The 25,889-nt window shown below is 32.9% G+C and overlaps 1 protein-coding gene across 1 annotated transcript in view; it reads left to right on the top strand.

Annotated features, from left to right (window-relative positions):
- COG6 (component of oligomeric golgi complex 6) overlaps positions 1-25,889 on the top strand; it is a 116,115-nt gene that overhangs the window by 52,035 nt on the left and 38,191 nt on the right. The window contains exons 9-13 of the mRNA XM_051987395.1: positions 14,530-14,658; positions 14,744-14,835; positions 16,095-16,159; positions 21,480-21,571; positions 23,051-23,168. Of these exons, the coding sequence (XP_051843355.1) occupies positions 14,530-14,658; positions 14,744-14,835; positions 16,095-16,159; positions 21,480-21,571; positions 23,051-23,168 (496 nt within the window). The remainder of the gene's footprint in view (positions 1-14,529; positions 14,659-14,743; positions 14,836-16,094; positions 16,160-21,479; positions 21,572-23,050; positions 23,169-25,889) is intronic.

The raw sequence follows: 25,889 nt of genomic DNA, 5'->3' as shown, positions 1-25,889 counted from the left end.
TATTTCTGTAATAGTATATAAAGAAATAATTTCATTTTATCTTTAAAGATAAAAATTTAAAAAAAAAACATACTTCGATGGTTAAGATAGACTTTCAATATTTTCAGGGATGTAAAAATGTATTGTTCCCAGAAATTCACTCCCTCTTCATTTTTAATTAGAAATGTACTTTCCTTCCTAGCTATCTTCTTTCTCTACAAGGTATAGCAAAAGTCTGCACTAAGATTTTTGGGATACTCTTAAACAGATATATAGGTTTTTCCATTAGACAAAATAGAATATTAGAAAGACTAGTTCTCTTTTTAAACTAAACAGAAAAAAATTTGAAACATTATCATTTTAACACTACTTCAGAAACACAGAGTTCATTATATTCCAAGCTCTGATCAGAGATGTGAAAATTTGTGTTCAGGTGCTATTGTTGTTGAATTTATGTGATGATTAGAAATAATTTTGCCAGATTTATTCATAAAATGAACAGGTCTTGAAATGACATATAAGTGTGGAATTGAGGGGAAAACTGCACTTGACAGATTAGCTATTCTCAGCAATTTCTAGTTATATTTCTCCTCCCTTTAGTACCTTTCCTCATATACTTCCCTTGAGAGATTAGACTTTTCCAAGAAGTCAGGACCTCTGCTATTGTATTGGCCCTGGCATCACTAATAATTTTTCCATTATCAACTTAGTACCTTCCCATTTGTTGCAAACACTAGACATGTTTAGAAGAGAAAGGTGAGATTTGGAATATCTAATTGATTAGTCAATCTAATGGAGAAGTTCTTGCATTCTTACATATTTCTCATTGTTCTGAAATTATTTTCTCAGTATTCTTTAAGGCAAGAAATATGTTTGTTAGCTGCCCAGCTATTCTGTGCCCAGTTATTCATTTGCACTAATATTATCAGTCGATTTTTATCTTTGTAAATAAATTCTAAAATGAAAAGAAAAAAGGTCACATTTGTTTATCATTTATTAAATCAAATAGTCCCTCATTTGTGTAGGTTTTTGAACCAAGGGTCACACTTTTGTATCTTTTAAATTTTCATCTAGTTGGTTTCAGTCCTGCTTTCAAAGAACATTTTTAAAAAAATTTTTTATTATAGCTTTTTATTTATGAGCTATATGCATAGGTAATTTTACAGCATTGACAATTGCCATACTTTTTGTTCCAATTTTTCCGCTCCTTCTCCCCATCCCCTCCCCCTGATGGCAGGTTGACCAATACATGTTAAGTATGTTAAAGCATATATGTCCTAACAGTTATTTTGCTGTACAAAAAGAATCGGAGTTGGAAATAGTGTACTATTAGCCTGTGAAGGAAATCAAAAATGTAGGAGGACAAAAATAGAGGGATTGGGAATTCTATGTAATGGTTCATAGTCATCTCCCAGAGTTCTTTCGCTGGGTGTAGCTGGTTCAGTTGATTGCTGCTCTATTGGACTGATTTGGTTCATCTCATTACTGAAGATGGCCAGGTCCATCAGAATTGATCATCATATAGTATTGTTGTTGAAGTATATAATGATCTCCTGGGCCTGCTCATTTCACTCAGCATCAGTTCATGTAAGTCTCTCCAGGCCTTTCTGAAATCCTCCTGCTGGTCATTTCTTACAGAACAATAATGTTCCATAACATTCATATATCACAATTTAGTCAGCCATTCTCTAATTGATGGGCATCCACTCAGTTTCCAGTTTCTGGCCACTACAAAGAGGGCTGCCACAAACATTCATGCACATACAGGTCCCTTTCCTGTCTTTAGTATGTCTTTGGGGTATAAGCCCCGTAACAACACTGCTGGATCAAAGAGTATGCACAGTTTGATAACTTTTTGAGCATAGTTCCAAATTGCTCTCCAGAATGGTTGGATTCGTTCACAATTCCACCAACAATGTATCAGTGTCCCTGTTTTCCCACATCCCCTCCAACATTCCACATTATTTTTCCCTGTCATTCTAGCCAGTCTGACAGGTGTGTAGTAATATCTCAGAGTTGTCTTAATTTGCATTTTTCTGATTAATAATGACTTGGAGCATCTTTTCATATGGCTAGAAATAGTTTAAATTTCTTCGTCTGAGAATTTTCTGTTTATATCCTTTGACCATTTATTAATTGGAGAATGGCTTGATTTCTTGTAAATTTGAGTCAGTTCTCCATATATTTTGGAAATGAGTCCTTTATCAGAACCTTTGATTGTAAAAATATTTTCCCAGTTTATTACTTCCCTTCTAATCTTGTCTGCATTAGTTTTGTTTGTACAAAAACTTTTCAGTTTGATATAATCAAAATTTTCTATTTTGTGATCAATAATGATCTCTAGTTCTTCTTTGGTCATAAATTCCTTTCTCTTTCACAGGTCTTAGAGGCAAACTAACCTGTGTTCCTCTAATTTATTTATAATCTCATTCTTTATGTTTAGGTCATGAACCCATTTTGACCTTATCTTGGTGTATGGTGTTAAGTGTGGGTCAATTCCTAGTTTCTGCCATACTAGTTTCCAATTTTCCCAGCAATTTTTTGTCAAACAGTAAGTTCTTATCCCAAAATTGGGGTCTTTGGGTTTGTCAAACACTAGCTTGCTATAGGTATTGACTGTTTTGTCCTTTGAACCTAACCTATTCCATTGATCAACTAATCTATTCCTTAGCCAATACCAAATGGTTTTGATAACTGCTACTTTGTAATATAATTTTAAATCTGGTACAGCTAGGCCACCTTCATTTGATTTTTTTTTTTTTCATTAATTCCCTTGAAATTCTTGACCTTTTGTTTTTCCAGATGAACTTTGTTGTTATTTTTTCTAGGTCATTAAAATAGTTTTTTGAAAGTCTGATTGGTATAGCGCTTAAACAAATAGATTAGTTTAGGTAGTATTGTCATCTTTATTATATTTGCTCGCCCTATCCAAGAGCATTTAATATTTTTCCAATTGGTTAGATCGTTTGCTCATAAAGTTTCTGATTTTCCCTTGGCAGATAAGATTCCTAAGTATTGTATACTAATCAGTAGTTACTTTAAATGGACTTTCTCTTTGTAACTCTGACTGTTGGATTTTGTTGGTGATATATAAGAATGCTGATAATTTATGTGGGTTTATTTTGTATCCTGCAACTTTGCTAAAGTTGTGGATTATTTCTAATAACGTTTTAGTAGAAGCTCTGGGGTTCTCTAAGTATACCAACATATCATCAGCAGAGTATAATTTGGTTTCCTCGTTGCCTACTCTAATTCCTTTAATCTCTTAACTTTTATTGCCAAAGCTAGCATTTCTAATACAATATTGAATAGTAATGGAGATAGTGGACAACCTTGTTTTACTCCTGATCTTATTGGGAAAGGTTGCAGTTTTTCCCCATTACATATGATGCTTACTGATGGTTTTAAATAGATGCTGCTGATTATTTTAAGGAAAGGTCCATTTATTCCTATACTCTCAAGTGTTTTTAATAAGAATGGATGTTGGATTTTATCAAATGCTTTTTCTGCATCTATTGAGATGATCATATGGTTTTTGTTAATTTGGTTATTAATATGGCCAATTATACTGATAGTTTTCCTAATATTGGATCAGCCCTGCATTCCTGGTATAAATCCTACTTGGTCATAGTGTATTATCCTGGGGATGATTTTCTGTAATCTTTTTGCTGATATCTTATTTAAGATTTTAGCATCCATATTCATTAGGGAGATTGGTCTTTAATTTTCTTTCTCTGTTTTCAACCTACCTGGTTTAGGTATCAGTACCATGTCTGTGTCATAAAAGGAATTTGGTAGGACTCCTTTATTCCCTATTTTGTCAAATAATTTATATAGCATTGGGGCCAATTGTTCTTTAAATGTTTGATAGAATTCACATGTAAATCCATCTGGTCCTGGGGATTTTTTTCTTAGGGAGTTGATTAATAGCTTGTTCTATTTCTTTTTCTGAAATGGGACTATTCAAGCAATTTACTTCCTCCTCTGCTAATCTGGGAAGCCTATATTTTTGGAGGTAGTCATCCATTTTGGCTTAAAGTTGGGCAAAGTAACTCCTTATTGTTTCTCTAATTTCCTCTTCATTTGGTGGAAAGTTCTCCCTTTTCATTTTTAAGACTACTAATTTGGTTTTCCTCCCTCCTTTTTCTAATCAAGATTTACCAAAGGCTTATCTATTATCATACTTAATACATATAATTTAATACAACTCGCTTTAGGAAATTTTACAAGTATTAAAATAAGGAAAAAGAAGAAACAGCAGCAGGGAGAGGTGCCAACTATAGTAGGTGAAAAGGAGCAAGAATCAGATTACAATGGAGTTAAGTACAATTCTGAGTGTGATACTTTACAGCAGGAGGAATTAGATCATTCCACATCTCATGACCCTCCCCCCTCAATTATCCCTTCATGGGTGGAAGAAGGGGGAGGGAGAGAGGCAGAAACACAGTCAGCTTCTCCTGTAAAGCAGAATATGACAAGATTAGAAAAGGCATTAATTAAGGCAAAAAATGAAGGAGAAGATATATCTGATTTTATAAATGCATATCCTGTGATTGAAAAGCTTGATTCTTCAGGTCAGAAAGAGAGAAAATACACTCTCTTGTGTTTCACACTTTATGGGGCTACATCCTCTTATGTGAAGATGTTACTAGATAATTTGTCTTATGAAATCTTAACCCCAAATGACTGGAAATCCATAGCTAGAACATGTCTAGAACCGGGACAAAATTTATTGTGGCTTTCGGAGTATCATGAATTATGTATGATTCAAGCCCAATGCAACAGGCAAACAGGAGCTATTGGACAAATCACTTTTGACCAACTAGCTGGTGAAGGTCAGTATAGAGACAATTCAGAATAGATTTATTATCCCATAACAGTGTATGAGCAGATTTCTAAGGCTGCCATAAAAGCTTGGAATTCTCTCCCTGGACAGAAAGATGGAAATAAAGCTTTTACAAAAATAGAGCAAGGTCCCAATGAACCTTTTGCTGATTTCGTGGGACGTTTGCAAACGCTGTAATAAGAACCATTGGAGATAATGCTGCCACAGAAATAATGATTAGACATTTGGCTAAGGAAAATGCCAAAGAGGTTTGCAAAAGAATTATATGGGGGCTAGACAAAGATGCTCCTTTAGAGGAAATCATAAGACACTGTGCCACAGTAGGCACAAATGCTTCTTATGCCCAAACTATGATGAACATGGAAAGACAAGGTCCTTCTTGGCAAGGGACTTCTAGAGAAACTCGTAAATGTTTTCAGTTTGGAAAAATTGGACATTTGAGAGCTCATTGTAGATATGGAGATAGAATGAGAAGACAGGGTGAGAGAATAAAACCCAAAACCCCATGTCCAAAATGTAACCGAGGCTTTCACTGGGCCTCTGAATGTAGATTGACCCAGAGAAATGAGAGGCAGGGCCCACCTCCAAGATATCAATCAAAAGACAGGTGGGGTATGATAGCAGCTGAGGTTACCCCTAGAGAGACTTTAGAAATTCAGGACTCTGATATCATCAACCAACAGAAAAGCAATCAGGATTACAGTTGGGGAGGTTACAGGACTTTTAAAGACAACAAGGCAGTATCCAGTGCAAACAGCTCCAATGTAATTATCAGATGATGAGGAGAAATGCCAAAAGGGGTAAATAGAGGGGACTAGATAGGTTAACTGCTTGGGAAAGAGGATCTGCTTATATTTCCACAGGTGGAGAAGAAATCAGATGGCTGACAATGAGACTGTCAAAAGAACTTTAAAATCTTCAGCTTTCAGTTCCTGAAAAACCAGCAACAATCATTGGATTCCCTGAGATAAAAAATAGAAAAAGAGAAAAACTTCAAAACAAATTAGATTTAAAAAACATCTGACACTGAAAGAGCATGGCTGACAATGAGACTGTTAAAAGAACTTTTAAAAATCTTCAGGAATCATTGGATTTCCTAACACAAGATGAGACTGTTTTAGTTCTTGAAAAACCAGCAAGAATCATTGGATTCCTTGAGGTGAAAAATTGGTGATGAGACTTTTGCAGTACTTCAGAGCTTACAGGAACTATTGGATTCCTGGCACATGAACTAATGGACAATGGATTCCTTTTGGACTATTTCTACGACTTATGGATATGTGTAAATTCTCAGGTTGATTCATGTTATTTGTTACATTACTACTAGCCTGTGTTATATTGCTATGTGCTTATGTAAATTATGTGTAATGCCTCCCATATTGATGGATTTATGTATATCTGTTTCAAATGAGCCCCTTTAGAAACCCACTATTCTGATTTGATTTCCTTTTTCTTTTGGTGTTTTCATCTTCCTGAGGCATCAAGGACGCCTCAGGAAGGGCGTGACCATCTTCTTTTTATGGTGTTTTCACTCCTTTTTTGAGCAATCAGGGAGGTCATGATCACCTATGTTCTAAAACAAAAGAAAGCAGGAGATGTTGGAATTCTAGTGTTAACTCAACTCAACTTGAAACAAGGTGATAACTCAAGGGAGATGTTAGAATCCTAGTGTTAACTCAATGTAATTGATACAATGCTTGTGTTCACATCTTTACTCATTGAAGTTCACAAGTATGGGAGTTTCACAAAGTAAACTTGGTAACTTTGTGAATTCACACCTCCCTTGAAGCTCTTAGGGCCAGAGAGCACTCTGGGAAGAAACCCATAATCATTCTCTCTCGTATCCCACAATTCCTCTTTCTCATATGTAAGAAACAGACAGAAGCTCTCGGACAGAATTCAGCTGAATTACACGGGGAGTGGAGCTGAATTAAGATTGAGAGGGGAGCATCAAGTGAGTTCAGCCAGAAGCCCTCTCTGAGTGAGGAGTTTTACTTGGGAACATTGACTGGGGTCGGAGAGGAGCACTCCGGGAGATTGAGAGTCAGAAGCCCTCTCTCAGAGGCAAGACAGATTCAACTTGGTGCTGGCTTTGGAGGCTGAAGAAAGCAGAGGCAGAAGCAAAGGACAAAGCTGCAAGGAGAGAGAGAGAGGCCGCTAAGAAAAGCTAACTGGGCTATATTGGAGATTGAGAGCCAGAAGCCCTCTCTCCAAGGCAAGAGAGATCCATTCCATTTTCCAGTTGGCTGGCTAGAGGACTGAAGGACAAACCTTTGGATTTAGAGACATTTGGAGGGAGCTCTTGGAACCAAGCAGAGAGATAGGCCTCTCAACTAACCGGGGTATTTTGGAAGGAGAAAATAAATGTTTGCATTTTATCACCTGGCTGCGTTTTGGGTGATTATTACTTTCAACTGCAACTAAGGCTGCCTCCAGAAAACCTCCCCGAGAAACCTGCTTTCTCCCAGAGAGAACTATTATATTTTAAAGAAGAACAAAAATACCACACCCTCCAATAATTATCTTCAGCTAATGACCTCCCATACTTCCGTGAAAAAAAAATCACCAATAATCAGAAAAAGTGAAGAACTTCATTGAGAGATCCTTTTTTACCCCTCTTTTTAAATTCTCTTAACTTAGATAACATTGCCCACTACCTTCTTCATTGTGACTTCTTAGACAGAGATAATGCTCTTTGCCAAAGCATGTTTCTTGTACATGCATCTTTTTTTTTTTTTTTAAATAGCTTTTTACTTGCAAAACATATGCATGGGTCAACGTTGACCTTTGCAAAACCTTCTGTTCCAAATTTTCCCCTCCTCCCCTAGATGGCAGATAGTCCAATACATGTTAAGTAGTACATGCATCTTTGGTTTCATCTCTCTGCCTCTAATTTTCTCCTCACTTCAGTCCTTCCCCTTGTTTATCAAAGTGATTTCCTTAAAGACCTGCTTGGAGCATTTCACTCCCATTAACTCAGTTCCAGTGGCTCCCTGTTACTGCCAGCATCAACTATGAAATTCTGTTTTTTTTTTTTTTTTTTTAATTTTTAAACCCCTTTATAACCTAAACCAGTGGTCCTCAAAGTGTAGTCCAAAGAATTGTGGGGTCTCTGAAACCCTTTCAGAGGGTCTACAAATTCAAAATTATTTTTTTATTTCTAATATAGTAAATAGTTATAAATATAACCCATGTGAACAAAAACTCTTTGAACAGATCCTCGATAGTTTTTTTAACAACATGAAGATACTGAGAACAAAAGTTTGAGAACCACTGGCCTAAACCTTTCCTGTATTTCTACAATTAAGTCTTCCTCTTCACTCCTTCCATGTACTTTACAAGTTATGATTCTCCAGTACTCTTTTTAATGTCTCAATTCAAAGATGCTATAAGCTTTTCACATCCTAACTTTTGCAACACTTTGTTCAGTTTCATATTCCCCTTTTTGTTAATTGTTTTTGGTTAATTTTTTTCCAGATTTCTGAGAAGAACATTAAAGCCTTTTAAAGATTTAGTATTACTTATATGCATCTTTTTGCAATTCAGTTGATCTAACATATATGAATTTAGACATCTTAAATTCCATGTGTCCAAACTTGAATGGTAAATGGTCAAAGGATACGAATAGGTAATTTCCAGACAAAGTAATCAAACCTATCTATAATAATAAGAAAAAATACTTTAAATCATTATTAATGAGAGAAATGCAAATTAAAATAACTCTGGGCTGCCACCTCACACCCTGTAGATTGGCTAATATGAAAGAAAAAGTGAATGATGAATGTTGGAGGGGATGTGGAAAAATTAAAACAGTAATAATTGTATATTGGCTCAGTCATTCTGGAGAGCAATTTGAAATTATGCCTGAAAAGCTATAAAACTTTGAATACTCTTTGTCTAAGCAATACCATTACTAGGTCCATATCCTAAAAAGATAAAAAACAAAAAGAGAAAGGACTTTTGTGCAAAAGTTTTTACAGCATTTCTTTTAGTGGTGGCAAAGAACTGGAAATTAAGAGTGTTGGAATCCTTACAAACTGCTAACTAATTAGAGTTGATCTAATCTTACAAGAAGATGTTTTGGGCAGAACCTGAAACAAGGTACTAAGTAGAACTAATTAGTACAATGCTTGTGTTTGCACCTTTACTCATTGGAGTTCACAAGTATGCCAGCTTCACAAAGTAAACTTTGTACTTTTGTGAGTTCACATCTCCCATAGTGCTCTCTGGCCCAAAAAGCTTTAAGGGAGGTGTGAACACAAAGGTGCAAACACAAGCATTGTACTAATTATCTACTTAGTACCTTGTTTCAGGTTCTGCTCAAAACATCTTCTTGTAAGATTAGATCAACTCTAATTAGTTAGCAGTTTGTAAGGATTCCAACAAAGAGTATGTTCATCACTTAGGGAATGACTAAATAAGTTGTATATAATTGTGATGTGGAATGCTATCATTCTTTAAGAAATGTTGAATAGGATGCTCTCACTAAAACTTGGAAAGACTTACATGAACTGATGCAAAGTGATATGAGCAGAAGCAGAAGAACATTGTACATAGTAACAGTAATATTATGATTATTTAACTATGAGTAACTTAGCTTATATCATAGCAATATAATAATCCAAGACAATTTTGTTGAACTTATTATGAGAGGTGCTGTCCAACTCTAGAGAAAGAACTGATAGAGCCTGAATGCAGGTCAAAGATACATTTTCTTGCCTTTATTTTTCTTGAGTTGTTTTTTTTCCCACATAACATGTTTTCATGTATTTAACATGACTCTCTCTCCACACACACACACACACAACTGTCCCAAATTGTTTGATTTCTCAATGAAAGGGGAGGGCTAGGACTAGGAAGAGTTGAAATTCAAAATTTTTTTTAAAAGGCTATTAAATTGTTTTTGCATGTAATTGGAAAAAATAAAATATTAAATAAGATTTTTAAAAAGAAATTTACATTCTAGTGAGGGAAACTCACTAGGAAAGAGTGTGTTAATCTAGGAAGTCATAGATATAGGACATGGAAACAGCAGGGCTATTGATTAACACACACTTTTTTGAGAAGTAACAGTAGTATTAATTTGCTTGCAGTTACATAGAAAGTGATGGCAATATTGAAACACAGCTGAGGCTCTGGGACTGGCTGGTTGATTGAGTTCTGGTCTCAATGGTCCCAAGGCAGTAGTTCTGAAGCCTAAAGGCTTAAGAATTAATTCTGAACTTAAGGGTCTGAAAGTGCAGCAACAACATTAGTGACAGGGTGACATGAAAGAAAGATAGTAGAGGACAGTAAGATTGGAGTTCTGGGGCTGACTACAGAGAGGAGATTTTCAAGATAGCACACCCCCAAATTGTATGCGCAAATGAGTGACTTAGCCTTACTAGGACTTGGCTGTTGAGTGTTCAAATTCAGAATTTTCCTTTGATCTTTAGCTCCTTAAATCTCTTTTGTCCCTTTATGATTTTCTTTGTTCTTTTGTCCCTTGATACTCTTTTCTTTGCTGGTTTTTTTTTTTTTTTATTTGATCCATCACTTCAATTTATTTAAAAAAAAAAACTGTACACAACTTTTTTCTTGACTCTTTTAAAAACATATAATAATTGTACTTGTATTTGTGTAGTTTGGAGTATTTGGAAGTAGAACAATCTGCTCCTCTTTCCTTTCTTTTTTTTTTTTTTTTTTTTTTTTTTTATTAGGAAAAGAACAAAAACAAGAAAGTCTCAAGTTTCTCCTTTGTTCAAGGTCCAATGTTTTTCCATTGCTACTTGGCTTATATTTGTAGGAGACTTATTTTCAGTTGTAGATTGAGAACTTTTATTTTTTGTAACATAGGATTACACTCTTTGATTTCTGGGGAGTAAAGAGTAATCCTGGTTTATCAATTGGGGTTTTGTCACAGTTGAACCTCTGTTCTGGCTGCTTGTAAAATTTGTTGTTTATTACTGAAACTACTACTCTATATCATAGTTTCCATGGAAGTTTTCTTCTGAGATGACTGTAGATTTGATTGGTTTTTGTACTGCTATATGTAGATTTGATTTTGTACTCAAAAGTCTAGATAGTTTTCTTATGTTATTTCCAGCAGTATGTTATTCATATTTTTGTTTTCATTAATTTTTAATTGATCATGTTCTTATGGAAGTTCCAAGGTCTTTAAGTTGTACCTTCAAGGACAACTAGTTTGATTTGTGTAGAATTATGGCTTCAATTAGAGTTGCTGCCTTTTGTTTTTCTACTGTCCATCTTCTTACTTTACATTTTTTTCCCAGTTTAGTAATTTTTCTCTTTTAGAGTCTCGGTTTCTTTGGATTCATTCTATAGAATAGCTACTTTTTTCTCTTATTATCTTTTTTAATTATACATTGGTAATTCTGATTTCCAATTTAATTTCATTCCCAATATACTCATATATCACTTTTACTTATATTTTCAACAGTTTGGGAATTTCTTGCTTTTCTTTGATTTCTGGAGAATCTAAAAATTCTTACTTTTTATTTGGGAATTTGAGGCTTATTTTTCTTTATATTATGATTATTGTTTTTCTGGCCTCCCTTTCAGTCTGTATTCATTTTCTTCTTTCTATCTGTGTTTCTCTCTTGATTTATTTGATTTTGATACAGTTTTCTGAATCCTCTTTCCTCTTGTCTTCCCAGTTATTTGTCTTTGATTTATCTTCACTTTTTGATGCTTCTGCATTCCAGAATCCTAATGACGGACATCCTCAACCACCTGAGGATGTTGTTGGAGAGAGACATGCTAGGGTCTTCCTAAAGCGTCCGTCTCCAGAACAAATGTCATGTGGAAAGATTTAACTGATCAGCTTGTCCATTTCCTTTTCTTTGGACATTTAAGCTTTATCCAGAGTCTCTACTCTGTCTGGCTTCCACCCCTCTCTTCCAGTTGCTCCTCCTTTCTTCTCTGTGGTTCTACAGAATATTCAAGTTAGTGCCCACAACCTCTTTTGGACAGTGTGACAGGGCTTCAGGTGAGTTCTTGCAGCACTGGTCAGGTAATCCTCCTAACTAGATCCTACAGCACAGCTGCAGCTGCCAGTCTGTCTCTTCTGCTGAGTGCAGCTTATAGTGGTGGAGGAGAATGTTGCATGAAAGGTAAAAGGACTGGAGTGGTCTGATGTTATTCTATGAGATTTTTATTTTTTGTGATGTTTCTGTTTTCTTATCTTCTGGATGGCCTTTATTCATTCCACCTTATTCTACATCTGACCCATAATTTTTTCTTGTTGAGGTTTTTTTTTTTTGGTTGAGAATTTACAGGAAATTTTTTTCCCTTTTCTTTCTCCAGCTCACCCTTCAACTTCTTTAATTCCATTGAAGATGCCACTATACTTTCAGTTACTCAAGAATACAATATAAAGTGCATTGGGTCTGTGATCAGAGGTCAGACCCTAAATTTCATCTCTCTTGGGTACTACTATATTATTCTAGGCAGGTCCCTTAATTTCATTGAAGCTCAGTTTCCTCAAGTAGTCTTAAGTTTTTTCACAAGATGTCTGTGAACTTTTTAAAAAAATGTTTTAATAACCATTGCATTTATTTCTTTTGTAATCCTATGTGGTTTTTAATAGAAGTGAATCTGTTAACGTATTAGTGAATAGATAATGATAACTAAGTTCAGATAGCAAGTTTATCAGTTACTTAGTTGAATGTTATGCTTAAGAAAGATTGAATATTAAATTTAAATCAAGACTTAAATTTCAACACTTAAGGGAACACAAATGTAAAAGCAACACTTGTGTAAATTGAAATGTATTTAAAGTAGATTACATTTAAAACTAAAGTAAGGGAGGGAAGAAAATAATTGGGGGGGAATTTATATAACTTTATTGTGTATTTAAAGGAATAGCAAGTTGATCGTAGTTGCAGTTTCTTGTGCAATCATCTTTTTTATGTTATAGAAATGTTTGCTTTATTCCATTATTATTACATTTAAAAATAATAATTTAAGTAAAACAAAAAAACAGAGGGATGACTACCTACCACTTCCTATATCAACGTTGTTATATTAGACTTTACTATTTTGCAATTATATCTTCCCCCCAATAACATATATGTTCTCCAAACTTTTTTATTATTATTGGGAACATTCTTTGGTGTCTTGTTGGTGTCATCTTTGATTCTTCATACTCTATATATTATAATCTAGCCTATTGCCAAATCTTGTTTTTTTGGTTTTTTATTTCTACAACATTACTCACCATATGCCCCCTTTCTCTATATTCACATGGCCACTGCTCTAGATCAGGTCTTCATTAACTCCCAGTTGATCTGTTGAATTAGCCTTCTAATTGGTTTCCAGTTCTCAACTTTTCCCTCACTCTAATCCATACTTCACATAGTGGCCAAAATGATTTCTAAAAGTATAGATCTGATCAGATCATCTTGCCTACTGTAAAATTTAGTGGTTCCCTATTACCTCCAGGATCAACCAAATTAATTAAGTTTTCAACCAAAAAGTTGTTTATAATGCAAAAGATTGAAACTACATAGTTTGCTAGATGTCTATATGTTTATTTATTTGTTAGATGTCTATATATTTATATTTGTAACAAAGACTAGAACAACTGTAGTTACAGTTAACAAAAAGAAATTATATCATATTGCCATATTTCCAGGATGCAATAATATCTTGATGAATTAAATTGATAAACCAAAAAATTACTTCTTGTGGACAAGATTGGGCATTTAATTTTTTCAAAGTATAGGTGGTAAGCCAGCTAATTCAGATACTCTGTATAAGTGAGGGGGGAAATGCAGTAATTTATCAGGAAGAAAAGATTCTTTCTAAAAATGTATATTGAATTGAATTTGAATCTCCTTAATATATCATATACAGGCAGAAAAAAAATGCTTTTGGAATGATACCATTAAGAAATTTTAAAATTGAAAATGATTTGTTTGATTAAATTAAAAATTTTATAATACATTTGAAATGATTTACACTAAGATATGCAAAAAAAAAAAAAAAACCAATAAGTTTTGGTTGTTGATATGAACAGGGTGTTAAAATGAAGAAACGTTTTAATATTTTATGCCCCTAGCAATTGTTTTCTTATATGATGACAGTTTTTCATGTGGACTCTAATGCCTATTGATTATAGCATATTTAAGGTAATTAATTTTTTATGGTATTTTGTTAATTCGAGAGTGCTAATACTGTTTATCTTCTAAAAACAAAAATAATATATGTCTGGATTGTTCCTGATTAGAAAGTATTAATATAAGCAACTATTTTCTTAATTTTTGACTTGGTTTGTCACTTTCACTGCTCTCTTTCATTTTCAAATCTCATTCTTTTTTCTCATAACAAAGAAAATTGTCTGCATATTTTGAAACTGCACAGTGATAATGATCTTATAAATAAATTTCATTTTCTAAAAATGCTATTGAAGGGCAGCTAGGTGGTGCAGTGGATAGAGCACCAGCCCTGAAGTCAGGAGGACCTGAGATCAAATTTGTGCTTAGACACTTAACACTTCCTATCAGTGTGACCCAGGGCTAGTCACTTAATGCCAATTGCCTTAGTCAAAAAAAAAAAAAAATGCTATTGATTTTTACAGAGTATCTTAACAAAACTTTTAGAGATTTTATATGTGCAAATCAACAATGACATAAACAGTGATATATGATGAGTAAAATAAAATGTTTTTTTACAAGTTGGTCTTGATGTTTCTCTATTTCTAGGTATACCTTAGATGAATTTGGGACAGCTCGAAGAAGTACAGTTGTTCGTGGATTTATTGATGCTCTTACAAGAGGTGGTCCAGGAGGAACCCCTCGACCTATTGAAATGCACTCTCATGATCCTTTGAGGTACAATGACAGTAAAGCAAAACAAATGCTTTTTTTCTCCTGCTTTTTTGTAGGAGGGATCTTTAATTATACATGTTTTTATTAGGTATGTGGGAGACATGTTGGCTTGGCTCCATCAAGCTACTGCTTCTGAAAAAGAACACCTTGAGGCATTATTAAAAATGGTAACCATACAAGGTAATGTCACAGATACTCATACATTGATTAGTTGTAAATGTAAGTATTATTAAGTTCCTGTCTTTTGCCATTATAACCACCCTAGTAAAATGGTCTTTCATTACTTATGAAAATAGCTTCTTAACTAATCTTTCTGCCTCCATTTTAAAAAAAAAAATTCATCCTCTGCTTATATCTACCTGGAGACTAATCTTATAATTTTGGCTTTATGTCATTTCCCTGGTTAAAAACATAGTGTTTTCCCACTTCTTACTGCTTTTCAGATTGATTTCAGTTTGCTCTCTATGCCTTTTGATGTCTTCCATAACCTAGCTTTATTTTACAAAAAAAATTATTTCTCATAATTCCTTGACTTATATCATCCATTCCAATTTTTCTGTTTCTTCAATGTCTTTTATACTTAAAATGCTCATTCCCATATCTCTATTTTTGCTAACATTGTTTCTCCAAATTGCTAAGCTTTTTTTAGGCTTCTTTCAATTCAAATCCTTTCTTTTTTTATTTTTCTACCCAGATCTCCCCATTGTCTTTGAACTCCTCTTTTGATAATTTCTAGTAATAAATGAACACATTGCTTAATATGATTATTAAATATCTCCTTTAATATACGTATTACTGTATGTTTGCAAATCAAAAATAGTAATAGATAAGAGAATTAAGGTCAAATAACCTGTCCAAAGGCCTTCAATGAATTATTATTATAGCACTAGAAATGTAACCCCCTTGATTTTAATAGCACATATTTAGTTGATTTAAGGGAATTTTGAAACAAGTTTTATTTCCCTAAAGGAAATACTTAAATGTTTTGCATTCTAAGAACATATAAAATGTTCCTTGCTTTTCTGATTATAATTCTAAGCTCTATCAAATGAAAACTTTTAAAATAATCATACGGTATCTATATTAGCTTAATATTTTATTTCAAACTGCTTATATTTATTCTTTTTCTTTCCTCTCACAAAAAAATGTACATATGTTTGAACTCATCAGTCACATAATATAAACATATAAATTAGGAAGAATACACAGATACAAGATCTGAAACAAATTAGGATATCCAAATATTTGAGAATTTAATAAAAATAAATATGATAACTTTAGGTGCTTGATAGTGGCATCAGTCAGATGGGTTAGTTCTGTATTTTTGCAAGTGTAGAAATACATTTGAAAATTTTAGAAAAATTTTGGCGTCTCATGTAAAGTACTTACATGTAAAGAAGCAAATATCACTGATGGCTTCTCCTTCTCTACAACTATAGGTGTAGAAGAAAACATTCAAGAAATAGTTGGACATATCACTGAAGGAGTCTGCAGACCGCTAAAGGTAATTTTTTTCATGTACTTTTGAACCAGGACAGTAGACTAGATTTCACTTAATTGATAGCTTTGTTTCAGTTGATTTAATTTTAATTCCATAATTGAAATTTTGTAAAAACCAATTTCATTAAATAAGAATATATATGTAGCAAAAAATAACAGTGCATTTTTGTAATTGTTTATTTTCTCCTTGGAAGGGAAAGGAGAAAGTTTTCTAACTTGAATATTTAAAATGTTGAACTTAATAAATTACTATTTTTGTTATAGTCAGACTGATGTTGAGGGTTGGGAAAATGCAGCTATTTTTGAGACCACTAATACTGTCTATTAAAGCTTAAGAAATTTTCCGAGAATCTTGGCTCCATTCCTTTATACTTATATGACCTTAGACAAGTTAGATCTATGTTTTCTTATGTGAAAATATTCTAAGGTCAAATTCATCTTTAAATCCCATGCCATTTACCTTTTTAATTCTATTTTCATTAAAACAGAGCTGGATTATGTTCCTATTTGTACATATTTATCATGAGTTTAACATTTTAATCATGCTTTGCATTCTTTGATTTTTTTTTGCTTGATTATTTCTTCTCATTTTATACATAGAAAAATAGAAATTCAGAGGCTGTTCGTGATAACCTTGGCAGCAATTATTTAAAAAATTAATTTCTGTAATTCTCTGCCTTTTCATATAGTTTTGAGATAGCAGTAATACTATTTTCTTTTTTGATAATTGTCTCATAATATACTTTACAACAGCTGAATATTTATATATATATATTAGAAATAAAAGGATGATCAAATATATGCTCATTTAGCTAGCATGCAGTTATTACATTATAGTTTGATTTTCATATATCTCATGGCCCTAATAAGTATTGCTTGCTGTGTTCCCTCCAGTGGTCATCTGAACAATAAAAGATAAGAAAAAGATAGGAAAAATGTAATTTTAAAAAATCTCTTTTGTTTATAATTTAAACATTTTCTTAGTTCTCTGATCCCTATTAAGTACTAGTTTCTTCATTTATGTTGACTTAAATGAATTGGATTAAAATTTTCTAATTTATTGTCAAATAAGACTTTTAGTTATTGGAGTTGATAAGTAATATATTATCTTATTCATTTGGATTTCCATTTTAAAAGCTTGTTGTGAATCCTTCTAACCACTTTGAATAAAGAAATGTAGTGAAACAATGAAAGGTCTTACTAATTTTAAGCACTTATAAAGTAACTGATACTACTTAAATAAAAAATTGCAATCTGGAGTCTTCAGTTTAAAAATACATTTAAATACTTGCATTCCACTTTATCCCTTTTGAGTTTCTAAATCTGGATATCTGCTTATGCAGATGTCAGATGTCACAATGTCTCCTCAGGAAATTTTAATATATCGTGTTAAAAGGTTACACAGACAGTAAAAAATATATTCTATTATAAAATGAAAAAGGAGCTACTCCTCTTATTCCCCTCTTTGAGGAGATTTTCCAGAGGAGAAAGAACTTTAAATCTTTCCATGTGACATTATGGCATTTCTTACATACTCTAGAGGATATCCAGCAGATGTTTGCAAAAGTTTACTTCAAATTAAATTGTTTATTATATATTTAGTGATCTAAAAATTATTATATCCTTCCTTCTTAGATGATGCTGATAGATTGTATTGCCTTCCTTATTTTAGGAACTTTTTTATAGTGCATTATCATATGTGAATTTCTAATACTATCAGTGTAATGTCTCAATCAGTTGAAATAAAAGTCATATCTTCTTTTTCTTTTAATGTATTTAGTCCTTAATCATTTATCACAATTTATATTGATAGTAATTTTTCTGCTTTCATAATATTTTTTGTACTTTAAAATTTTCTGTATTTATTAAACTTGCAATTCCATGATGTATGAGTGATTGAATTTTAGATAAATTTGATGACTATTTCACTTTAGTAATGTGAAAATGCTCTTCATCAGTGAAGATTGTAACCTGCCCATACCTTCTCATTCTATACAAATTCTTGAGTACATTTTCCCATAAATTCTTTACAGAATTTCCAAAATGTTGAGGACTTTTCTCTAAATATCTTAATCTGTTGAAATTCAATGGGATTAATTTATCATATCTCTGTATTGTCATATCTGGATTTAATAAGGGTTGGGAAAACATTAAGGCATTGATGTATAGTCAAAGAGTATGAATAGCTTTTTAGAAGAATTGCATATTATAAATGATTATATAGAAATGTAATCTGTCCCACTAATATTTAAAGAAATGGAGATTAAAACAAATCTGAGTTTTCACCTCATACTACATGTTTTAGCAGATATAACAATAAGAAAATCATTGTTGAAGGGGCTATGGGAAAACAGGCACATTTATGTACTGTTGGTGCATTTATTAATTACTCAACCATTATTCTGGAATTATTCATTATTGGAATTTGGAATTATTCACTAAAAACCAAAATGTTAATGGCAGCATATTTTGAGGAGATCAAAGAATTAGAAACAAAATATACATACATACACACACACACACACACACACACACACATATAATGATTAGAGAATATTTAGAAAATTATTGATATATTAATGTAGTGGAATATTACTGTGTATAAAGAAATGATAAGAATAAACAGGTATGAATGGGATGCAGTCTATCATTGGAAGGAACTTTCTAATCAATTAACTCAAAACTAAGTAAGAAACAAAGGACAATATAATACAAAACTACAGTTGTATAAAAATTAACAAGTCTCTCAAAAGAAGTTAAACTCTGAACAATTGAAAAACAGCAATGGTCTGTAGCTAGGTCTGAATATATTGATAATATTTTGTTAGATGTAATGATTGTTTTGGATGTTTTTGCTTAACCTCTTTTTCTTTGTTAAAAGGTTAAGTACAAAGTGGGGTAGAGTTAGGGACAAGAGCAGGAAATTCTGAGATGATTTTGATATAAAAATAAAACCTCAATTAAACTTTTAAAAAATAATAAATTAAAATTTAGGGTACATATCCTACGAAAAACAAAACAAAAGCAGGAAGTCAGAATGTTGGCGACAGGGAATTATCTTGAGAAACTATAGTAGAATAAAGTCAAGAAAAGCCAACTCATTTACTTATCAGAGAAAAGCAGTTTTTCTAGTTGGTAATAAGAAGAGCAAATACAAAGTAAACAAGATATTCCTAAGGTCTTTCCAACTTCATAAACAATTTTATCACTAAGAATTCTGCAATATAATGTGCTGTGACTTGTCTCCCAAGAATAGTGCGTGCGTGCATGTGTGTGTGTGTGTGTGTGTGTGTGTGTGTGTGTGGTATTGTTTCTTTGTTGAGAGATCAGTAGCTCAGCCTCACAGCTTCTTTTGTCTGCTGATCTTTGTTTCTTATCTCTACTGAAAACTACTGTCTTATCTCTATTGCTTATTGTTCCTTGTGACCCCCTTAGTTTCTAATCTTCACTGTTCTTTCTGCAGTTTTTTTTTTTTTTTTTTTTTAACTTTTCCTTTTTGTTCTCTTGCATGAAAGGCTGGATGCATACAGATTTCAGCAGCCAGAACCTCCTTTCATGTAGCAGACTAAACAATTTTAGGTAGGGTAAACTCTCACTTCTGCAGTTGATCTGAACCCAGAAGTCTTGGTTTGAATCTCAGCTCTATCAGTTATTGTTTTATGACCTTGGACAAGTCACCTTACCATTTTCAGCTTTAGATTCCTTGTTTCTTAGGGGTGGTGTTTAACCAGGAATCATCAAGCTTACTTTTATCTCTGTAAATCCTATAAATTCCTCTGAGGCCACCAAAGTACCATAACACATTAGGTTTGATTTTTTAATTATCACAGTATATTAATTGTTGTGTGCTTTTCTTTGCCATCAAAAACTTGGCAAGAAGGAGTGGGGTTTGGGGAACTTGTGGGATACTAGTTCCAGTTTAGAAGTGTTTTGAAATCTTAAGAATTCTGGTTTTCACATAGCCAGAGTCTTACTATAAACTTGCTAGGCCAAATTGTACTTGTGAACATTAGCATAATACTGGTTGTGAGCTCGAATATAACAGACCAAACTTTAAAATATCACTTTTCTAAGATGTATCACACTATAAATCAGCCATGAATATCAGTACAGACACTTAGCCATAGTTTCTAAGAGAAATTAGTTTAGGTTTAAATTATGGAAAGTATGATTTTAAAAATTAAAATGCATCTTATTACTCCAGCCTTTCTATGATGCTTATTTATGTTATAGTTACATACTACCAGTAATAAATGTATCAATCCTATGACCTCATTAATATGAGTTAGTAGCATTTCCATAACAAATAATTTTGAGCTATCTCTTTATATAAGATCATAAATACATATATGACATTTAACTTTAATCGATCTCTTTTTCTTTATAGTATGACATGTACTCTAACAGTTACCTAAGATTATATGCATTTCAACATCTGTTAGCATTTGCTAAATATTTTATGCTTAAAATTCTTAATATGTGATATATGTATATCTACATACACAAGTCTATATACATATGGATATATGTGTATAAATGTATATATGTATTTATGTAAATGTCCTAGAATTTATTATCTTGTTAGGAAGACAAGGCACAACATATAGGAAACTAGATAATGACATAAACCAGCATGTGATACTAGTATAAATTTATCTGGTATAAATTTTATTCAAAATTTGAAGAAATGAAATATAAGGAAAAGAACATTATGAATTAGAATTCGAGGGGAGGTCAGAGACAACTTCTTGATATAGAGGTAAATTTTGACCCGTCTTAATTTATATCAATAATCCTACAATTTTTGGGAAAATATGTTGATGCTAATTTCAGGTACATGTATTTTCCTAATCTCTGATTAGTCATTATTAACAGGAAGAAGGAAGGAATCAGGTGTAATAATTACAGGGCAAAAATATTTTCATGATTTCCAGATATTTGGAGTCACTGTAATGTATTGCCAATGATCATCTGTTGTAGTTTAGGGATTTAGCAGCTGCTTTTGCTATTCACTGTTGAATTGAAATCCAGTGTGTTCTGGTGCTAATCCATGAAATGATCTCATTGTATTGCTATTTCCAGCAACAACAGTCTCACACCAAATTCTGTAGAGAATACAATCATTATTATGAAGTACATGTGCTTTTTTTCTCTTCTTCATACCTTTGTATCCTCCAAATTATTTCAAGTTTCCATTCCATTTCTACAACTTTAAAATATTACATTCACTTTTCTCAGTGTTATTTTATAATGTAAATTATTAAGGATATAAAGTTGTATCATTAGAAAATATGCAGCTTTCTGTCCTTTTAATGTTTCAACAGGTCCGAATTGAACAAGTAATAGTTGCTGAGCCTGGGGCAGTTTTATTATATAAAATTTCTAATCTTCTTAAATTCTATCACCATACAATTAGGTAAGTGAAATCACTGTACTTGTAACTATTGAAATATATCTGTAATTATCATCAACATGGGTATTTCTTCCATCAGTACATATCCCATGTATCCCATGTATGCAGTAGCCTTTGTCACCTTGTATAATTCTTGACCAGCAGATTCTCCTGTAGGTCTTTCAAAAAGGATCCACTTAACATTGTTGGGATCTCTCCGTTACTCCATTTATACATTGAAGATAAGAGTGGAACTTAATGATTATGCATTTATATTATTTCACTTGCATTACCTGACCATGATTTCCCAATAACACATTTCCTTAGCAGTATCTCTTATACTGCTTCTTGAATGTAATTAGATCACTTACAATTTGGATTAAATCCCACCTTTACATAAAATTTAACTTCTAATACCATATAAATTTATATTTTCAAAATTGGTGAAATCAACCATATGATAATAATAATAAGTAAAATTAATATGATATTTTACAGAACTCTTTATATATATTATATAGCAGACACCTCTATAATGTTTTATTTTTGTTTTTAAATGTTAGGTTATATTTTTGTCTTAATCTAAAATTTGCCCATCTAATTTGTCATAAATAATTAAATGTTACACATAAATATTATGCTAGAATGGTGAAACAAATAATTGTAATTTGTTAAATAATCAGATATTGATAGCCAACGAAGTTGTTTGAACCTTCAAATGTCAATACAAAGGGGATATTCTTAAAGATTAAAAATGTTTGTTTTAAAGGTTATTATCTTTATGTATAAAAGAAAAGAAATTGCTGAACATGCCAGTAGTAGTGCAGAAATACAGAACCTAACCTTTTCTTTGTTTAAATAGCTCATTTTTCTTTAAACCAAATAACCATGAACTGTCTCCAGTTTTAGTGTACTGTGGTAAAGTGGCAGAGATTTAGGGTTTTGTTTGGGATGGTTAGTCCCCTCTTCATACTCTAAAATAGTAAAATCACTATATCTTATCAATACTTAGTGAGTGCATTTATTCATTGATAACTAAAAATGAAAAATGTGTCATTTTAACAGCTTTGTTTTTTTAAACTTAGAGCAAGTAGTATTCTCTGGAATTGCAGGTTGTACTGTACCCCTAAAATGCAAAAAGTTTGATGCTTAGTAATGTTTTTTTTTTCCTATTTTTTGACAAAGCTCCAATTGTCTTTTTTTAAATTTTTGATAAATTAAGGAGTTAAAGGATATACACAATATTTTTTTTTTGCATAAAGGAAAATATAAAATATTTAAGGCCTTTTTTGATAAGATTTAAGGAAAGTGGTCACCATACTTTTAGTCATCTTTAGATAATAAAAAATATCTTTCCTTGATTTTTTACTCTGCATTCCTTGATTTTACATCTTTATTATATTATATATAATTTTTTTAAAGAAAGCATCGTGTCTGATATTCTGATAGCTGAACATTGTCCATCACTACTTTGTGAAAATGACTAAATACTCTGCTTCTCAGTGGTATTGTAGGAAATAGTGCAACCACATTATTGACCACCATTGAAGAAATGCATTTGCTAAGCAAAAAAATATTCTTCAATAGCTTGAGTCTTCATGCAAGTAAACTAATGGATAAGGTATGTCTTTGAATTATTGATTTAAATGTGTTAATATGTTATTTATGTAATACATGAATTGTCTTATTTGAATTTTTTAGAAGAATTTGTGTTTTTTTTTTTTTTTTTTTTTTTTTTTTTTTTTTTTGCTAAGGCAAGCTAAGTGACTTGCCCAGGATCACATAGCTAGGGAGCTGTTAATACTAGGGAATGTTAAGTGTCTGAAGTCAAATTTAAACTCAGGTCCTCCTGACTTCAGGGCTGGTGCTCTATCCACTGTGACACCTAGCTGCCCCAATGAAATCTTTTAAAACTTCTAATTTGAGACATTCACTAGGCAGTTTGAGATATGATATGATATGAGCTCAAAGTGGTATTAGGGCTAGATAAGTAGATCTCAAGATGATCAGCAATTAACAGTTTAATTCATGAGAGATAATGAGATCACCAAGTGAAATAGTACTGAGGGGGAAGAAAAGAGGCCCCAAGACAGAACCCTGAGGGACAGCCAGGATTAGTGGGATGTAGATCTAGCAAAGTAGACTAAGAAGTAGTAGTCAGAAAAATGGGAGGGAAGTCAGGAGAGAGTATAATGATAATACGAGAGAGAATCAAAGAGAAGAATGTGATAAAATTGTCAAAGGCTACCAAGAGAACAAAAAGAGTGAGGATCTGGTAACGGCTGTTAGGTTTAACAATTAAAAGATCACTAGTAAGTTTGGAGAGAACAACTTCAAGTGAGGAACTTAAAATATAGAATTAAGAGAATAAGGGAAAAGGAAGTTGGGGCACCAATAATAGGTAAACTTCTCAAGACATTTGGCCACAAAAGAGAGGCCAGATAAGTGACAATAGTCCAAAAGTGAGAGTTTTTTCGGTGAGTGGTAGAGGCATGGTCATGTTTATATGCAATAGGGGAGAAGCCATTAGACAGAGAGATTGAAATCATAATGCAAGAGTGGAATGATAGGGAAATCTGTGAGAGAAGATAGGATAGACTGAATTCATTGTGTTGAAAGAAGGTTAACTTTGACAAATAGAAGAATTAGTCACTTCTTCCCAGCAGAGATGGTGATAGAAGGGATCTGAGATGATGAGAAGGGGAGAAATAGAAACTCTTCTGGGAGAAGGGAGGAAGAAAATAAATATTTTTGTAGTACCTGCTTTGCACCAAGCACTGGGTTAAGCACTTTACAAAAATAATCTAATTTGTTCCTCATAATAGCCCTGAGAGGTAGTTGCATCTATTATCTCTATTTTATAGTTAAGGAAACTGAGACAAAAAAAGTTAAATGATACAAGTATTTGTAGCTGAATCTAAACTTAGGATTTCTGCACTCCCTATCTACTGTGTCATCTAATAGCCCAACTGAATTCTTGATGAATGGCCTGAATTTTTTCTATAAAGCAGAGTTCTTAGCATAGAGAATAGTAAAACAGGGACCTTGGGAGGTTTGAGGAGTAATGAAAAGCATTAGAAAGGCTGCTGTGAAAATAACAGCTTGGTCATATATGCTTATTTTGTATTTAATTTATACTTCAATGTATTTAACATCTACTGGCCATCCTGCCATCTAGGGGAGGGGTGGAGGGAAGGAGGGGAAAAATTGGAACAAAAGGCTTGGCAGTTGTCAATGCTGTAAAATTACCCATACATATAACTTGTAAATAAAAAGCTATTAAATTTTTTAAAAAAGAAAGAAAAGAAAGGCTGCTGTGGTAAAGGTTAAAGAATTGATCAAAATAGGTTAAAAGATTGTCTTGAGCAGTGGGGCCAATTTGAAATTGTGTAATAATATAAATTTGTAGTGGGCCCATTAGCATGGATTTATGATTTTCTCTAGGTTTGTTCAGCAGCACATGAGTAGGAGTGAAAACAGGAAGCTGAAAGTTAGCCAAGACTGAGGCTTGGCTCAAAGTGAGATTGGCAATAGGATGAAGAATGAGGGACTAGAGAGAAAAGGACAGTATAGAATGGAACTATGTCCCAAAGGTTCGGTATGGGCAGGGGGGGAGAGTATATCCAGGGCAGGAATGATGGCATGGGGAAAGAACTTGGAGGTAGAGGGATTCGAAGGCCCAGGAAGGAAAAAGAACAGGGTTTAAGGATTGTAAGGCAGAAGGAAAGATGGAATGAAAACAGATTATGTTAACATAAGGAAACTTCAGAGTTCCTTGATATTGTCATCACCCATGTGTTCAGTTCTACATTGTCACCTTGAGTTTCTTATCTTCTCTTTGTGTAACTGAGGTGAAGTGGAGGAATATGCTTATGAGAAATGAGTAAGTTGAGGAATTGTGAAATGAAGGTATTTGAAAGGGTGTCAGCATAGATGTTGATGTTCCAAGTGTGGCTTCAGAAGAAGGAAAATACAGAAAAACCAGGAAACTGGCACTGAACTCATTGAGGTGCCCTGAAGAACTATAGATAATAGCTACTAGAATCTTGATCAAGTATTAAATATAGAGCGAATAAGTCTCAAATAAGGAGAAAATACTGAATGTTGAAGGGAGAGAAGGAGCCTGAAAGTAGAATGAGAATCAAGAAGTTTTCCAACTTCCTCATTATTATTACTAGTAAGTAGGGGTACTGAATGAAAGTATATCTAGAACTGGAAAGGGTGTTCAGAGAAGTTTTTATCATTTGGAGGGTTTCAGTGAGTGAAAGATTATAGTAGTGGAAAGGTAAAAAGTTTCCCATCCCTCAAATTCCTATCCTTTCATCTCTTACCATCTTCAAAT

Source organism: Antechinus flavipes, chromosome 3, assembly GCF_016432865.1.
Source record: "Antechinus flavipes isolate AdamAnt ecotype Samford, QLD, Australia chromosome 3, AdamAnt_v2, whole genome shotgun sequence".
In the NCBI taxonomy this organism is placed as follows: Eukaryota; Metazoa; Chordata; class Mammalia; order Dasyuromorphia; family Dasyuridae; genus Antechinus; species Antechinus flavipes.
This window is presented reverse-complemented; position numbering and strand designations above follow the sequence as displayed.